The sequence below is a fragment of the Astatotilapia calliptera genome, chromosome 13 (assembly GCF_900246225.1).
Source record: "Astatotilapia calliptera chromosome 13, fAstCal1.2, whole genome shotgun sequence".
In the NCBI taxonomy this organism is placed as follows: domain Eukaryota; kingdom Metazoa; phylum Chordata; class Actinopteri; order Cichliformes; family Cichlidae; genus Astatotilapia; species Astatotilapia calliptera.
The window spans coordinates 12,887,675-12,906,794 of record NC_039314.1 but is presented as its reverse complement, the minus strand read 5'-3'; the positions used below and the strand labels follow the sequence as shown (position 1 = coordinate 12,906,794).

Below are 19,120 nucleotides of genomic sequence, written 5' to 3'. Positions count from 1 at the left end.
GGATCACTTCTGAAAGACAGTCAGTGAACACTGACATGCTAAAAAAGAGAAATGTTTACAAAAGACACAGAAATGCTTCTGCCTCCTTTGGGCCTGAGGGCTGCGGAGAAGAAGTAAAGCATATTGGGATTTGGCCAGTAAATTAATTTAAGAAAATGTGAGTGCCACGTCATAGCTTAAAGAGAAGAGGGAACATGCAGCTTGTGTCCCCAAAAACTAGGTGCGTTAATATGGTATAGAAATTTATGAAGGCACCTGTATTGTTCAACGATTCAAATTTCTGACTAACGTATGCTGCCATTCTTTTTTCCCCAATGCAACAGGCCTCACTTATCTTCAAAACTGATAGCAAACTGCATGTATTCCAAATGCACGGCTGTGTAGCAGCAGTGAAAAACACTGAAAACATGCATATTTTTTAATGTCGTTATATAAAATGACAATTAAAATGATTGGTTCATTGATGTGTAAATCATTTAATGTTGCAGCGGTTTACTTAAATTACTTTTGCACTGCTTGATCAATAATAACTTCACCTATAATAATGCAGTTTATCTGGAAAATGATTCAACTAAATGTTATTTATACAGCATATAAATGTTATTTATACGCTGCAAGATAAAAACCCTACAACTTTAGAAAGAAAACCCCAGGAATCGGATGACGCTGGATGAGCAAGCACTCGGTGATGGCGACAAGGAAAAACTCCCTTTTTACAGGAAGAAGCCAGAAACAGAAACAGTCACAAAAATATTTGTAAATAACTTCTTTTTTTAAATACATAGAAATTGTAAATCTTTTTATTCATGCAGCCAGTCGTGCTAACATGCTCACATGGCAGCATGTTCGCATACCAACAGTTACTAACTATACATAATACAACTGATAAACTAGTTTTGCTATTAGCAACGGCTAGTAAATGTTTTGCAAACTCAAAAATAATTAAGAGTCTGTTCTCTTTCGTTATTGTCAGTGTGATTAATTTTCAAGACAAACACAACAAACATGTTCATAGTCTTTTTTTTAATGTGTTACAGTGAATAAACAAATTCTAACACATTAATTTGGATTCATGACCTGATTTCAGAAAATATATCTATCGATTTAACAATCTAGAAAATCTTTGATCTCAGTGCATCTTATTACATGTCATTACATGCCTGTATGATTTCATGGGTACAGTGTCAGAAATTAATTTAAGATTCATCCTTTAGCCACCCTTATACATTTCTTCTTCCATACCAGCATTTACTACCGCCTCTGCTTGGAAATTAAATAAAATTAAATAGTTTAATCACTAAAATCTTTTTCCCTCGTTATTTATTTATTTATTTTTGGGTGGGTGGGTGGGTGGGGTGGGGTGGATATGAGAGGAATAGAGAAAATACTCATTTGCTGATATATGTGTGCCAAACATGTAGCTACAGCCAGTAGTTTAGCATGAAGGCTGAGAACCAGGAGAAAAGCTACTTTGGCTATTTTCACGTATATTATGATCCAAAGTGAGCTTTCGAGGGTTTAAGTGGATGTAGTTACTTTTGAATAGAAAAAGGTCGGTCTTTTTTTTTTTGCTGTTGTTTTTTTGCTATTCTGTTTTATTGACATCAAATTATGATTAGAAGTTGTTAGAAATAATAATTTGTTGAAATTCTCAAATCCCACAAAGGAAATGTAGATTCAGGCACAAGATTCAGACATGAAGTTGGACACATATTTGTCTGACGTGAACAAACATTAAGAAAAATGGGAAAATGCTACATTAGAAACCAAATCAACTGGTCCAGAAGGCACAGAAGACCCTATTTCAATAAAGATATAATTAAAAAGAATTGTAATGATATTAATAATAAACTGTCCTAACTGAGCTTTTAATGTAAAGCTCCTCAGCAATGGGATTCGTCCAGTTGTCATAATCTTTCCAGTTTTTGAATGTTTAGTCACGTGTTCAGGCAGATCATAGATGTTCTAACTGGTTTACCTACGGGAGGTAAGATTGCCTTTCAACAACTTGATCTAAAGATAACAGATCTTTCATAGTCAACTATAAAAACTATAAAATTTGTCTGAATACAACATATTTACTTACTTAGCCAAAAACACTATGATTATCTTTACCATCTAAATAGTTTAAAAATAAACATTTATGCTGCAGTGCTAATGGCATAGGTTCATTTAATCAAATTATATTTAAGGTCTTAAAAGCTCAGTGGACAAGGGAAGACTAAATTTTCTGAATTAAGCAGAACTGAATTTAAACTACTCTCATGAAACACCACAGCTGCCCTGTCACGCTGTCTTAAATGCTTTTTAAATAGAAATCCTACAATGCGCAGAACACTATACTTTGGTTATGCTTTGTTAGATTGCTAAATATTCCAAATTTGAGACCCTGCACTGAATATTTTTCTGTAAATGTGCAATTTCAGGTGTTACAGCCTCTCAGTAAGTATGCATTACAGTATTACAGGGAGCAACATTTAAGATGATGCAACTGCTGAGGCAGGAATAAGATAAAGCAAGACGCGAGATGCGTATTCTGGTTACACATTAAGGACCACAGTAAGCATCGTGTACATGTGCATGTTTTCAGTCCCTCAAGTTGACGTCACTGAGTGTGAGAAGAACCTTCAGCTGCCAACACACTCGGTGCAGCTTTCATTTTTAGATCTTGCGGGTGTAAAGCGTTACTGAATGTGTGCTTGTTTGCTGGTAGCAAGAACAACATGTTTGCTTTGGATTATCATTACCTCTAGAAGGTGGGGAAGGCAATATTGTACAGTGTCAACCTTACTACAAAATATTAATTTTCTTCATTAAGTCAATAATTCAGTACAGTAAGTAGCAATATGTGCAAAAACATGGAAAGTCTCTGGCTATACTGTATGTGGCTATGGCTTATTTCATCTGAAGTAAGTGCTAGGCTATTCTAGGTAAGAAGACACATCTAGCAGCATTAGCTAACACGCTACATTGAGAAATAGGTTTCTCAAATGTCAATCCACCCTCAGTTTCTTGGGTGCGGTGAAGTCCGTTGATGGCGTCCCGTTAGCATGTCCATTTGTTGATAGCAGGGAGCTGTTCTGTGGATGCTTCCTCTGAGAACCGCTCTTCTTCTTGTAAGTCTTGAGTGAGACAAAAGAGGGAAAAATAAATCACTACATATAATTTTATAGATGAAAATTCACTCTTCCTCTCAGCCTTCCTGGTTATTATAGTATAGCCCCGAACGACATATAGGAGAACAGGGCTCCACTCCTTGAGGCGGTAGTAATGTTTCCATGGTATTTCTCGATTCCTGGCTCCTCTAGTCGCATAACACAGTAACCTTGGGCTGGATACTGAACTCTGAGGAATCCATCAGAGTGTGAATGTTAGCTTGAGAACAGAACCCGTCTGTGAATCGGGCATATTTCATTTTATATAAAAACAAATGTAAGTTTGCTTGAGAAATAATAACTGCTGGCCACTGCTCTAATGACTCAAAGGTGCAAAGGGTACGTTTGCAGCAGACTACAGTCAGCTGTAGATAAAGGTTTGTGTTGGTGCTTTCACAAGTTCAGGTATTTTAAGGAGCAAGTTATTGTAGGACTGCGGATGTCATCCACTCCAGTGAATGGCTCTCTAAATTTTAATGGGTTTTGTGTAAAGGCAGAGGGCTGTAGCACAAAGGAACAAGAAGCACATCCGTGATAAAGAAAGTTTTCATAGGGAAAACTAAGCACACGTTCACTGCTTCCTTATGATTTAAAAAGGGTCCAAGTAGCAGCCAGGTATTCCTGATAAAATGCAATCAATTTAAATGATCATCAGAAAGAGTGCATGCTAAATGTTCACAACATTAAAATGAGAAAGACTGAACAAGTATGGCTCGTTTGCAAAGGTTTCCAACAGAAAGCCTCTTCTCTCTAAAAGAATGCAATGTTGCATCTGAGCAAACCACAAGGCATCTGGAAAAATGTCCTTCGGACAGATGTAACCAAAGTGGAAATGTTCAGCATTAAAACACAGCATAATGAAACAAACTGCTTATATGAACTGTCAAGTTAGATGGACCTGAATCATGAACTTTAAAGGCCATCTGTGTGACATCTAGGACTTAGTCAAAATCAGCTTAAACAACATGACAATGATCCCAAGCACCGTAACAGACTGGGCGAAAAAGAAAAGAATCAAGATGTTGCAATGGCTAAGTTAAGGTGTTACTAAGTCCAGATCTCATTTGCACTGAGACCTGGACTTTGAGTGCTGTGCCTGCAACATTCAATGAACTGAATCAACATTGTAAGACAGAGAGGGACAAAATTCCACCATAACAATGTGACACGCTAATAAAGTCGTGCATAAAACAATTACTTCCTTTGAATGTTTTACCTTCTTGCAAAGAAAAAACTCACCTGAATGTAGAAGTTCATGAAAAGGATAATGAGTGTGAACATGTAACTTATTTGGAAGTACAACCATCCCATCGGGAAGCCGCATGGCCATATGACTGCCAAAGTTGTCTGGGTCACAGTTAAAAAGAACTGGATCTGTGGAGAAAAACAAACAAACACATCACACACCACAGAGTGAGAGGGTGACAGAGAGCCCCCCCCCCAATGTTCCATACTACTTTATATTTCTGCAACACTACAGGCAAAGGAAATATTGCTCTTTTTATGCCACTACGTGCACGTTTTCATACAATACACACAAAGTGCTTATAAAATATACAGTTCAGTGTGTCAATCAGCCTTAAGTTATTTGACCTTGTAACGGAGTCTGTATTTCCTTTAAATGTTCTTTAAAAGAAATAAATTTAAAGGAGAATTACAGCAAACAGATTTAAAACTAGGAAGCACTTTGAGACACTGTTTAAACCCAAAGTAAACCTTTTTTTAACAATACATTTTCATAACTGCTTATTTAAACAGGATTACAAGGGATAGTAGCAATCTGAGCTGACATAAGACTGTTCTGCAAAGAAGAATGGGCAAGGATTTCAGTCACTAGATGTGCAAAGCTGGTAGAGACACACCCCAAAAGACTGGCAGCTGTAATTGCAGCAAAAGATGGTTCTAAAAAGTATTGACTCAGGGGGCTGAATAATTACGCACACCCCACTTTGCAGTTATTTATTTGTAAAAAAATTTTGGAATCATGTATGATTTTCGTTCCACTTCTCACGTGTACACCACTTTGTATTGGTCTTTCATGTGGAATTCCAATAAAATTGATTCATGTTTGTGGCTGTAATGTGACAAAATGTGGAAAAGTTCAAGGGGGTCAAATACTTTTGCAAGCCACTGTATATGAGTTTAAATACCTGGTTGACCCCACGTATTTAAACTCATCCACCTTCACTACCTGTCCTTCTTGCATCTTCACCTTTCCACCCGCCTCCTTCCCTTTCACATATATGTTTTCTCTTGCATCTCCTGACTTTCATTCATCTTCCACATGCACGCTAATCTAGCTACAAATCACAGAGTCATCTGCAGAAACTAAAGTCCATGGAGTTTCCAGTACTTTTGGATTTTAATTATGCATTTAATTGCACTTTTATTTGAAACAAACCACGTATTTTTTACTAAAATGCCGCTATTTTTACTTAAGAATCTGAATATTGTTTCTAGCACTGGAGGAAGAATGTGAACCCACCAGCTGTAACTGCGTGATGTACTTCTTCCACCAAAGGTATGGCCGGATGGCTGGAATGGCTGAGAGGCCATAGTACGAATACATCACGACGTGAATGAAGCTGTTTAGTGAGGCACCGAAGTACGCTGGAGAGGCACAAAAGAAAGAGACAGGATGATATTAACAAAGAGAGAGCAGGGATAATAAACTTGTTATTAGTCTGTTGTGTTTGGAGAATTTACTACAGATTTTATGTTAAGATAAAAAATAAAAACACTAGAAACCATTAACAGTAAAGTAATGCAGAAGTAATATGGTTTATGTGAGCAGTAAAAAGCGCAAAGTTAGTTACACATTGTAGCAGCGTGTGGGTCAATAAGTGTCACTTTGTATCCTTTAAGAGACTAGAATGAGCTGCTTTCAAGGCTAATGGGTTAGAGCACTTGAATTATTTAGCTGAACTGTGATGCCAGACTGTTTCTGTGGTTACTGGAGGGTGAAGCTGTGTAAAAACACTCACAATGCCCACAAGGTATCCAGTTCATAACAAACCACCAGATATTCAGCATGCTAGCATGGTGGTAAAGGTGCAGGAACGTGATCTGGTGATTATTTTTTCGTAGTATGAAGAAGAAGGTGTCCATGAACTCGATGAGCTTGGAGAAGTAGTACCACCAGAGGACATTTATAATCTGGGTGGGGGGGGGGGAGGAGAGAGAGAGAAACCTTCATAGCAAACAAAATATATACACAAAAAAAAAAAAAAAAAAATGTTGGCAAAATTGGAATGGGTTCCCAAAGGCACCCAAAGGTCTGGGAGGAATCTGTTTAACTGTAGGACTGACAAACTGATAAACCTTTTAATTTAATCGCTGCAGAACTGCAGAGCCAAGCACATTTCAGTGAGAGGCTTGTTTTCACTGATGCTGAAGACAGCCATCATGATGTCGAAAACTGGATTAAATGCACTGTCTCTGCAGCTTATCTGACTGGATTTATAGCTACCTGCCCACAGAAATCAAAGCAGATCAGTGGATACACATTTTAAGTAAAATGCCTACATATGCTCTCTCTCTCGTATAGACTCTCTTACAATTTCACTATAAAGCCCATCAGTGTATCAAAGAAGCAATCAAAAGACAGAGGAACACCCACACAAAAAGAGTGCACAGTGTAAAGGTGACTGACCTTAATATCCGCTTCCTCTGCACTGTGAGTGTTCTGGCAGTAGAAGTTGTAGCCTCCGTGCCACGCAGCGCTAATGAGCTGTAGATAAAAAGACATTAAATGTAAAATTAATTTATTTTGTACCAAAAAAAAAAAACAACTAAACACAAAGAATGTGCAGTGCACAAATAGAAGTGCATGATTTGTGTTTTTAAATATGACTCAATCCTTCCAGCAACTAACAAACGTGTGCAAATACATGCACAAATAGCAAGTAAGATAACTATTTTCTCCTGTTAATACATGTTGTGTCAGATTGTGATGAACCATCTTTAGCTGATAACAATTAATGACAACAAAGATGATACAGTTTAAAAGGCATCAAGCTCATTGTTTATCATCACACAACGTGCGGGAAGTCGTTTAATCTAGGAAAGGCTAATTGCAGTACTCTAGGACAGCGGTCCCCAACCCCCGGGCCTCGGACCAGTACCGGTCCGTGAGTCGTTTGGTACCAGGCCGCGAGAGTTGAGGCTCAGGTGTGAAATGTGTGGTTTTCAGGGTTTTTATCGGTTTTCAGCGTTATTTTGTTATCGTTTTTATCGTTAACTCGCTTTTCCTGGGTCTTTTCACGTGTTTTATGTATAACTCTTCTATTTTTCAGTACCGGTACTAGTTTTATTTTGTTGTATTTTTCTGCGACACCTTAAAGGCCGGTCCGTGAAAATATTGTCGGGCATAAACCGGTCCGTGGTATTCAGCAAAGGACACCATGTACTCACCTTTAGTCTACATTAACTCCCTTTTGTTTGCACTGATTTTTGTGTGTGTATGTCAAAGGTTTCATTGGAATGTTTGCAAAGCTCCGAACACTTTCTGACCGGCTGCTACGTTCCTTAAAATCCAGACTCTCAGACCATCTGCAACATGTTAGCTTCAACAATAAACATGCAGCAGCAGCAGCAGCCTGTAATCTCTGTGGACTACATAAGAGGAGGAAACTTACAGAAACTGGATTATTCAGCCTATTTGTTGCCATTTCTAGTAAATCTTGTTAGAGGCATTGAAAGGGCACATTAAAGAATAATTATTCAAATACACGTGGATGACTTAGCTGATTGCTGAGTCACCACTTCCATATAGATGCACTTTGTCTGCTGCTGTAAAAGGCTTCACTTACACAGCTTAGAGCCAAGAAACCGCCAGCAGAATGAGGTTTGTATTTTATCTTGTGGGCACAGATATTAGCCTGTCTCTAACTTAATATACAGCTTTGATTGATTGATTTTTTTCAGACTTACAGATGCATTATAGTCAAACAAAACTGATCACAATTACAGTTGTGCTCTGGAAAGTTGACAAAGATCAAAAGTGGCCTGTACTTTGATTCACATCAGGTGGCCTTGATTGATTTTGCACTGCCAAAAGTTCACCCCGTGGCTGCGGCATTACCAAACTGGAGTGCTTAATGAATCAAAGCAGGCAACAGTCCACTGGGGCCTTACGCAATGCAGCGGGACAGACAAGATTGGTCTGCCAGCTGTGATGGGGAGGAGACTAAAGATACTTTAGACTTACACGTCCTCAGAAATGCTATGTCTGGTTCTGACATCCTGGTGTTCACAGTACGCATAACAGCAGATGCTGTCACTGATAAGAGAACTCTGCACTATTGCCACATCCCAGTGCACTGAGCTCAGACTGACTGAGCTTCCCTGCCAAATAAGAATGCTCTTCCATGTTTGTTTACATTAGTGCGTCTCTCAATTGCAGTCACTTAGTCAGCCCGTTTATAAAAAAGCAGTTTTCCAGCAAACAATAGTGTCCTGTGCTAAAAGCTGGCACAATGAGCCTGTCAGCATCCAGCTGCGTCCCTCTCTCCCCCCCGGGGGCTTTGTCTCTTGGTGCAGCTTTCAGCCACAGATGCAGGCAGCCAATTCCTCGCAAAAGAGTGATGGCGCACTGATATCTGTTAAAAATGAAGCTATAATTAATTTTACACTCAATTTTTGTACTAATCTAGCATGATAACTCATGTTAGAGGCAGATGTGGGAGGTAACAAAGTATAAATACTTCGTTACTATAGGTATCAGTACTTTTTCTGACAGCTTTTTACTTTTACCTGCTACATTTTCAAATCTGTACTTTCTACTCCTTACATTTTCAAAACTTTTTGAGGGGAGTTATTATTTCGTCACTGTGTCTTCAAACGTGAAACTGATTTAAGCCTGAAGAGTAACAAATGGAATCACCGGAGGACGTCGCATAAAAAGAGATGAAAGAGGAAAACCGTGTGCCAAATTGGGCGGGTGTTTTTTGGCACACCGGAATGATTGCAGGTGTCTATAAGTTGCGGTGTCTGAAGTTCAGCATCTTCAGCGAGCATCTTGATGAATTCATTTGTGTACATCCACAAAGAGCAGTGGGTCAGCTGATCACAGCCTGTACACTAAGAAGATCTACTGGAGCTCTAAACGGTAATAATTGTTAGTTGTGATTCTTTTCCCCATGCTGAGCCATTACCGCTGATTTTAGGATTCCCCCACCTGCTAAATTAGTCTTTAACCTCTTCCCAACTCATTTTCCTGTTTAGAGGCAAAGTCACCCTCTACAGAAAATAGAGCTATTTTTTAATTTTCTGTCTTTTTCTCTGCTCATGTCCTACTTCCCTGATTCAAGCCCAGTACCTTTGTAAGAATTAAAATGTAAACTGAAATAAAATCAGTATTTCTATCTACTAATATTATTTTATCATTACATTAATATAGGACAAGGTTCGGTTAGCTTTGCATTGCAAAAGTGGTAGAAATGTTCTTCAAGGAGGTACTTTTACTTTCTTTAAGTAGGTGAGATGCCTGCTGTTGTGATTTGGCACTATATAAATGAAACTGATTTGAATTTTCAACACATTAACTTAAACAACCGTCACACTTACTGCCTTGTATAACCTGCCTCTTGATAGTTGCCACAGTAACAACACAATCAATGGCCAATTGGTGTATATCTAGTTCTGGGTCATTTTAGTTTCCTCCTCTTTATTTTATAATCTATTTGCAGTGCGACTCTGCTGTGTTTGCTTTGGCCCAGTTTAGCTCATCTCTCAGCGCTGAGCAGTTCGTTTACCTCATAGAACATATAAAAGGACAAGAGCGTCAGGCCCAGATTGTAGAACACCATGACGGCTCTGCAGGAGTACGGCTGCCTGTGTTTCATGTACTTGGGCCCCATCCAAACGATCAGAAGGTACATGACTGTGAGTGCAAAGGTTGGTGGGTAGTTGTCGAGCAGCAGCATTCCCCGAACCCGCTGATCTGAAATATGGAGATAAAGAGGTGAGGAGAGGAGGATGGACAATAAGGTGGCCTGACTGCCAGCAGCAAATGAATGAAGAGAGCTGAAAAGAAATCACCAGCAAAAGGAATATTGCTCAACACCTAGAAAGTTAGCAGGCGGAAAAGCACAAGACGATCCACAGAGCAGTGTCGAGCATGTAACGTACGACTTGGGTCAAAGGTTTTAAGTAATGTTTACCTTATATAACATTTTCTCACAGGGTACTTGTAGAGTTGTGAATGATTTGCACCGTTCAGTGAATTAGTGCAATTTGCATCATCTTACCTCTTGGACCCATCCATGAGTCGATATACGCGTTCAGTTTATGATTGAAGGTCTCCATTTTTCACCTAGAAAAAGAACAGAGTGTTGTTAGACGTTATTACAAAATAATTATTCAAAAGCTTAAAAAAAGAATAATAAATGTAAAGGAGTATGTGCTACAGTAAGGTAATCGAACTACTCTGTATCATCTACAATTAAGACTTTTAGCAGCATGAGCATCACGGCGACTGTGGTTAGCACCGTTTCCTCACAGCAAGAAGCTTCTGGGTTCAGACCTTGGTGGGGCACTACTGTGTGGAGTTCGCAGGTTCACTGGGAGCTCTGGTTTCTTGCAGGATTAAAAGATATGTTATGTTAATGCTGCCTATGTATGCCCAGGGTAAACTTGAGTTCTGTGCATTCAGGAGAGGATGACTCATCACACCACGATTTTATATGCAACATACCAGGTTGAACCCCATTTTCCTTCACAACTTCATTAATCCTTCATATTCAACATAGATTCAAGGTGCTGGAAACACTCCTGGGAAAGCCTTGTTCATATTGACATGATGACACCACGCAGTTACTGCAGATTTGTCAGCTGCAGATCCAAGTGTAGCCCTGTTGGATTGTGATCTGGAGATTGTAGAGGACCTTTGAGCACACTAAACTCATTGTCATGTTCAAGAAACAGGTTTAAGATGATTTGAGCTTCGTGACATGCCGCATTATTCCCCCAGAAGCAACCATCAGTAGGTATACTGCTGCCATAAAGGGACCCGGATTAGTCAGCAACAATACTCAGGTAGGCTGTGGTGTTTAACCAGTGCTCAGTTGTTATCAAAGGGCTCAACATGTGCCAAGAAAACACCCCAATAAACTAATATACCAACACCAGCAGCCTGAACACACTTTCATGTTACCTGGACCAAATTCAGACCTTCAACATCCAAATGTTACCAATGTTTCCAGTCTTGTATTGACCAAACTTGGTGGGCCTGTGCAAGTGGTAGCATCAGTTTCCTGTTGTTAGCTGCCCATCTTCTTTGAGATTCAATGTGTTATGCGTTCAGAGATGCTCTTCTGCATACCATGGCTGTAACGACTGGTTGTTTGTATAGTTACTATTGTCTTCTCATCAGCTTGAAGCACTCCGGCCATTCTCCTCTGACTTTTGGCATCAATGAGGCTTTTTCAGCCAAAGAAATGCTGCTCTTCAGGATATCTTACCAGTCTGTGTAAACCCTGAAGATGGTCATGTGAGAAAATCCAGGTAGATGAGCAGTTTCTGAAATTTCTAACCGATTGTGTTGCTTAATCAGTCATTTCAAATGTGAGTTGAGAGACACACACACACACACACACACACACACACACACACACACACACACACACACACACACACACACACTACTAGGTTATAACCTAAATTTAATACCACGGTACCTAAATAAGTCTAATGAAGAACATGACGCCCAAAACCACCTCTCCCAATATGGTTGTCATTTGGAATTAGTAACAACAGTCACTTATGAGAGCAAGTACAATTTCAGGGAGTAAAACAAAACCAGCACAATGAAAAGATGTTAAGTCTGTAGAGTGTGGTGGAAACCAACCATAGTTTTATCACTACAAGTAGACATAGAGATGAATGCAGTGGTAATCAATCCTTGTGAAAGATGTCTTTATTAGTGATCAAAACCACAGCCTTTTAAAAAATATGATCAACTCTAAGCAGCGTTTAAACACCATGACATAACTCCAAGAAATCAATTCTGATATATGCCTATCAGCAGCTGAAAGCATCTGTGCCTGCCTGCCTTTTTAAGTCTCCATACTTCAGTCCATAGATTCTCTCCACCTAACACATCCCATAAACCTAGCAGTGATCCTTCACATCCCTCTTGTTTCCATCAACACATCAAATATATTCAGTTCTCACTCTGGGATGCAAATGAAGTGCAGAGGCCAGGAGGCAGGTGTACTCAGAGGATAACCACGACTCTATCCCATTACTACCAATGTGTATTGATCCTCTGGCTCTCAGATTGTTGAAGATGATGAACGTGTCAGAATGTGCAGATTCATTAGCCCTTTATGTGTATATTTCCTAAACCTTGTGGATGTTCTGCTGCCAAAGCTGTCATATTGTGGTGGTGGTTGTGGCCCTGTGTCTGCTGATAGTTCAGCCCTTTGTGACCGTTTCAAACCCACAGTTTGTAATGTCCCCCTCCTGATTTAAACAGCTGCCTGAGGAGCTGTCAAGAAGAGCGTGAAAGCAAATTATTGCTCTGTCAGTAGATATACCACTATATAACTGTCATACAGCAAAAAGTTAGGTTTTACTGCTATACTTCAGAAAGTCAGATCGGCCCAGTGATATGAAGCAGAAGGCCATGTACAGGCCAGTATGAACGTCTGGATGTGCACCACTGGATATTTTTTCCATATAAGTCTAATAAGTTACTACTGCCAGGTTCTGTTCACAAGCCTGTCTCCTACTATGATTTACAGCAGCAGGAAGCACATTCATCACGACACGCAGGCCTGGATAAACGCATCATGTTTTTAACATTACAGGACATTTTCAAAAACCAGTGCTTCTACACAATAACAGCACTGCTTCCACATACAGTCTTAACAATACTCTCACTTCAGAAGTGCATGAATCCCTGCGTTAAGATTTTCTTACTCCCAATCTGATAAGTCTCATGATCACATGCTTTATTCATTATCACCCCAGAGGTGTTTACACATTCCTGCAGGCCTTTATATTGTTTGCAAAAGCCTGCTGTATCACTTCAGCCTTTGCAAACAGAAATAGTACGACTGCCTTCTTTATATCCTCTGACATCTTTCCCCAGCTATTGAGTCAATGCAGCAGTCTGTGATCTAACCGACTGCTGCACCGCTGGACTGTCGCTACACCTGCCCCCTGAGAGCATGAAGACAAATCCCATTCTCCTGCAAGCTGAGAGATACTGTAGCTCTTCTACCACATATGAAAACACTTTTTTGACTCTTACATTGACAGTAAATCGCACCGTTTTTCAGAATAACCTTGGCCACTAAAGACAGAAATGTGAGCAGATCTATCAAATTTAACCAAAGCATCTCAATTCAACCTGCACACGCCTCTTAGACACAGTCATATGATACTGAAATGCAACTAAAAGAACTGAGAGGACACACTAATGACTTTGTTTACATGCATTCAGAAAGTCTTTTAATCTATGTAAAGAAATTCTTATTTAAACTGACTAAAGCCCATAAATACAGAGTATATATAAGTAAAAGTTAAACACCTATTTGAATCGCTGCTCAGGGAACACATAGCATGTAATCATTTATCTGTCGGCACTGAATATGGCTTATTCTGATCGACCCCAGTTTGGTAATATCCTCGCTGATTATCTGAGATGCATTAGGCTGCACCAAAACATGATAATCTGCAGGGCCTTAATCAGAGCAGGCTGAGCCTCAACAGGGGAGCAGGTTAGCAGCCAGTCAGTGAGTCTTTGCTGGGTACAAGCTGCATGCAGCCCTGCAAAATATGTCTAAACAGTCAGAGCTGAAGCTTCTATTTAGTGTTGTTTTATTTATATAGCACTAAATCACAACAACAGTTGCCTCAGGGTGCTTTATATTGTAAGATAAAGATCCTACAATAATGCACATATGACCCCCTATGAGCAAGGGCTTTGGTGACAGTAGGAAGGAAAAATTCCCTTTTTAACAGGAAGAAAACCTCCAGCAGAATCAGGGTCAGAAAGGGACGGCCATCTCCTGCAACTGGTTCTTCTTGAAGAGAGGAAGACTCTCTAATAGTATTCATCACTGCAGTATGTGCCACTTTAAAGGCTCTCTGTTTCTTTCAGGCTACTCTGGGAATGGTTTGTAATAATTTCTCCACTACTGTGGCGATTTTCACTTTATTTACCAGGTGTTTGTCAAAAATCAGAGAGTCCTCTTATTAGAGTTCTCCTCAAACATCACCACACAAAGATAAGACTATCAAACCAATCCATGCACATCTGTTTTGCTAACCTGCACAAGAATAAACACAACCTTAGCTTTTTAAACTCATTTCATTGTCTTCACATTCATTACTGGTACTTTCTTGGACACTTTTATCTTCTCAATTTTTTTATGACTGCTGTGTGAAGGTTGTCTGGCAAACTAAGATTTCCGTTGTACAGTATAAACCTGTCTGTGCTTATTTGCATGTGTATATGACACTTACAAAACTTTATGGACACTTCCCACCTCTGGTAACACATGTAACTAATTCTCAACAAAAATTAAACTACAACTAAAAACCAGCATCATGTTTTCACTCTAAGCACCTGTCATGTCTTATTAATTACATGGAAATAGTCGATATAAGGCTAGCTTATTCTCTCTAGTGCCCTGCTTTAAATGCTAATGTACTCATTAACTGCATGGGTGACCACCAAGAATAAAGTGGCTCTACAGATGATGATGATGATGATGATGATGATGATGAAGAAACCCAATTCAGTTCCCGAGAGCACATAAAAATGCACACTTTCACTCCTGGGTTTGTCACATTATCTACAGCCATCACTTACAAACATGTATTAAGCGCACAAAAACACGTTGCAGTACTCGGTGGCTACTTCCAAAGAGTTTTGACGTGATGATCGCGACAGGTTCACGGGACTGCTACACAAAACCGCCTCCCCCCCCCCCAACACACACACAGTATTATTGTATAATAGCAACTATTCTGCATGGAGGGGGGGTCACACGTGTAACCCTAAGCTGCACTTTACGCACTATCCTGTTCAGCAGCAGCCCCGTTAACCTAAAGATGTGAGCTGCTGCCGACGACGTTAACCCCGTTAATTTCAAAGCGGAAACTTCCAGAGAGGAATTCATTAACATGCCGAGCAGCAAACTTCGCATCCCGTCGATCGCAACCTACAACCCACAGTAACAGCAGAGGTCACCGCTTCGGGAGCATCAGTCAAAACTGGTCGCTTTCACTGCAGACGCCATGAAGGCAGCATCATTAATAATAATTATAATTTTTTTTTTTTTAAAAGAAGAACTAAAACGTAGAAGAAGACAGAGAAAGCGCCTACCGTACAGCCACGGAGCTGGGCCGGCGCCTTATTTAGACGGAGGAAGAAGCCCTGAGAGTGGATCAGGAGAGAGTGGATGCAGCTGTGAGCAGCGGACTGCCTACCTTTGGAGGCGGAGTGAGAAAAAAGGAGAAAAAAAGCCCGCCTGTGTAACCTTGGCTTGGCCGGGTCTGGGCACAATGTGCAGCCTTGTCGCTCACAGTGGAAACTAGTGGGAGGAACACGCAGATTGGCCCATTGCCCCGCAGGAGGGCTACAGCCACGAGGTGACCCGATGCGTTGCAACTGCACACGCAGGAAAAAGGGAAAGAAGATGACATGCAGGTTTTCTGTACCTTCCTGTAACTTTATTACAAAGTCACATTCATTAGAAGGAAGAATTGGGTCGTTGCAGATTTTATTTCTCATCAGTGGGAAACATATTTGAAGTAGAAATGAAGTAGAAATAATTGAAGCCACACGTGACGTTTATGGTTTAAAGACACGAGTTATGTCACAGGTTTTTACTGCTGGTCAAAGGGGCGCTCGTTCGTGCATCGTGATTTTTTTTTAAGCTTTGCACTATGCCAAGGAGTCAGGCTTCTGATCAGGCATCATTTAATCTGTATCAAAGATCACTTCTGATGTAGAAAAAAAATCCTCCTGTCGCAGGAGACTTAAAAAAAAATCTTTTCTTTAAGTGTCTAAATCAGGGGAGTTAAACATAAGGTTTGGGGGCCAGAATCAGCCCAGCAAAGACTCGAGTTTGGCCCACTGGAAGGCTGTGGAAATATGACAGATGGCATTATATTTAGATTTTTGTTGTATTTTCATAGCTTTTTACAGCTTTTCCTAAGTAATAGATAAAATAATATCAGTTAAAACACAGAAAATCCCCATTTTTTACATTTCTTTCTTCTTCTTTTGTTTTTTTTCAGTGAGTCCACGGGAAAAGGGGACATTTTTTGCGAATTAATGTGAATTACTCTCATGCTCACTTGAAATCAAAGTGAGTTGACGTGGCCCACTATGTAAAATGAGTTTGATATCCCTGGTCTAGTTTACAACTGTTTTTATGACCTGTCATAATAAAGACACTCTTTCATTGTCTTTCTCTCTCTTTTGAAATGAAATATTTTGCAAATATATAATCAGTGTTTTTAGTGATGGTGTACAGTTCACTGAAAGTTTCCTTGATTTGTACAGAGCTAGCTGCAGTACATGCTACACTCAGAGGTAATTCTTGCTGAATGACATTTAATATTGTGCATGTGGCTGCTGAGCTAAGCGTACTTGAAGTATGGCTGTGTGCTCACTATGCATTTTTAATAAAAAACAGCTTTTTCTTTCTTTCTTTTTTCTCCTTACAGTTATGACTGGATGCTTGCAGGGTAAACAGGATATTTATGCATACCTCACACCCATCTCTTTTAAGAGACCAGTAGGTCCATAAAGCACAGACACAGTCCCAAACAATCCCACATGTTTAGCCACATCTAAATGGGTTGAGAGAAAAACCTTTGGTGAGCATCACTTATGAGGAGTTTACAGCACAGCACAACATAAACCACAGTGGTGCTGCGGTTTATGTTGGATTTTGAACTTTTTTGACTCAGTTATTAGTTTTTATATTGTTTAATTACTTTTATAATTCACCAGTAACACTTTCCAGGTCATACTTTAATTTTTTTTCTTAATTTTTTTAAAAGAAAAAGAAAACACATTTATCCAATTTGTCATTAATAAGTACTCAGTTCACACTGATACAGACACACTCGGAGAAACACCCTTTGGCCATTGAACGTTCCCCCAGAATTTAAAATCCTTCTCCTCACATACAAGGTCTTGAATAATCAGGCCCCACCTTATCTTAGAGACCTCACAGTATCATATCACCCCAACAGAGCTTGTCACTCTCAGACTGTGGGCTTACTTATGGTTTCTTGGGTATTTAAAAGTAGAATGTGAGGCAGAGCCTTCAGCTTTTAGGTCCCTCCTTATGGAACCAGCTTCCAGTCCTCCCTTAGTTACACTGGAAAAGGCCTAGGCTGCTGGGGACTTCCCATGATGCACTGAGCTTCACTCACCTCTTTTCACTCTCTGTGTCTATATACGCCACTCTGGATTTAATCATACATTATTATTAATCTCTGGCTCACTTGTGTGCCCTTTGTCCTGCCTCTGTCCCCTCATCCCCAACTGATCGTGGCAGATGGATGCCCCTCCCTGAGCCTGGCTCTTCCAGAGGTATCTTCCTGTTAAAAGGATGTTTTTCTTTCCCACTGTTGCCAAGTGCTTGTTACTGTAGATATAAAGCACTATGAGGTGACTGTTGTTGTGATTTGATGCCATATAAATAAAAGTGAACTGAATCAGTGATGATTATGTGGGCTTTTTTTCCTGCTTATTGATAAAGCTTGTGTCATACTGCCCAAAGTGAGACAACAGAAAGAAGCTGTAAGCATACAACTAACAGATTTATCTGATATAGCATGCATGTTAACAACCAGAAAAACTAAAAATTAGTTGAAGTTAAGTTTCTGATCTGATCAACATCAAAACTCATTTTTAATCTGTTTTTGGTCTTCGTATAATCCTAAAGGAAACAATGGTGTCTTTGTCTAAACGCTCCGGTAATTTTCCACTAATTTTTTGTAAGCATCCATGCTTTCCTTTTTCCTTTTAAATTTATAAATAAAGAAGTTTCTTTCCCTGAATTTGACCCTTCCCAATGGTTTGGAAAAGGGTGTGTACACGTCTGCCTTCTGCTGATAGAAACCCTGCTGATCAGAGTGGGGGTGGAGACTATAACCCCCCCCCCCCCCCCAAAAAAAAAACAAAAACAAAAAAAACAACCCATGATTAGTATGCCTTTAAGAAAAGCCTTACTCTTTGTTGTTACAATCACAGGATAGAATGTTGTTGTATTATCACAACAGGAAGGCTAGAAAAGCTGCAGTTCAACCGATGGCCACTATGATTACAGCTTAAAACATCTTTCGTCATCATTATGGTCCCTTTTAATTTAATCCCCCCTAATAATCATTTTAGAAGTTTTTCTGTATAATCACTGGTCAACCTGTAATATTTTGAAGACCTGCTACTGGTTACTGAACGACCGCTGTTTCCACAAAGAGACCTAACATTGATTGCAGCACATCATCATGCCAACAGCACATTAGCTGCAGATTACTGTCAGAAGAGCATGATTGTCCTCTTGTTATGAGTACACAGTGTGAACCTGATATTTGTGCACAGCCTATAATCATGCATCAATTCAGACCAGGGCATTTTATTTTAAAGAGAACATTGGGTCCTAGGGCTTTGATTTCTTTTGCAGGATAAGTAGGCCTGTACCAACCACAATCGTTATCTTTATCCTGGAGGTCAAACCGAGGTAATGCTCTCATCTGTCACTGTTGTGTGAAACGCTGGTTCAATACCACCATCTTGTGGGTGACAAGGTTCAGGACTTCTACAACAGAAGGTGACCAAAACAGAAAAAATATTGAAACACGCACTATTCCTTAAAAGGTCAACTCTAGAGCCGTTATTAATTCACTGCAAAGTGTAGGTTGGTTCCAAGGCTTCTGCATCATATTTGAGCAAAATGAAATGGGACTCCATTAAATAGAAACCCATGAGC

At 39.7% G+C, this 19,120-nt stretch overlaps 1 protein-coding gene across 2 annotated transcripts; it reads right to left on the bottom strand.

Moving 5' to 3' along the window:
• Positions 1–1,004: 1,004 nt before the first annotated feature.
• On the bottom strand, positions 1,005–16,020 carry elovl5 (ELOVL fatty acid elongase 5). Of its 2 annotated transcripts, none has more exons than XM_026189179.1 (8): positions 15,600–16,020; positions 10,406–10,470; positions 9,911–10,098; positions 6,808–6,885; positions 6,140–6,311; positions 5,641–5,765; positions 4,395–4,529; positions 1,005–3,122 (listed from the first exon to the last, which is right to left on the bottom strand). In XM_026189179.1, exons 2-8 carry the CDS (start codon positions 10,461–10,463, stop codon positions 2,994–2,996), a joined length of 885 nt encoding a protein of 294 aa, XP_026044964.1. In that variant the 5' UTR covers positions 10,464–10,470; positions 15,600–16,020; the 3' UTR covers positions 1,005–2,993. The 2 variants fall into 2 exon arrangements, with proteins under 2 accessions (XP_026044964.1, XP_026044963.1); XM_026189178.1 differs by lacking the exon at positions 15,600–16,020 and adding an exon at positions 15,496–15,593.
• Between the last annotated feature and the right edge of the window lie 3,100 nt (positions 16,021–19,120).

Coding starts and splice junctions, on each gene's coding strand:
- elovl5 (XM_026189179.1), bottom strand. CDS start 10,463: ATGGAGACCTTCAATCATAAACTGAACGCGTATATCGACTCATGGATG. Junction 6,886..9,910: donor CCTTTTATATGTTCTATGAG/GTAAACGAACTG, acceptor TTTTATCTACAG/CTCATTAGCGCTGCGTGGCA. Junction 5,766..6,139: donor CTGGATACCTTGTGGGCATT/GTGAGTGTTTTT, acceptor GTGCCTCTCCAG/CGTACTTCGGTGCCTCACTA.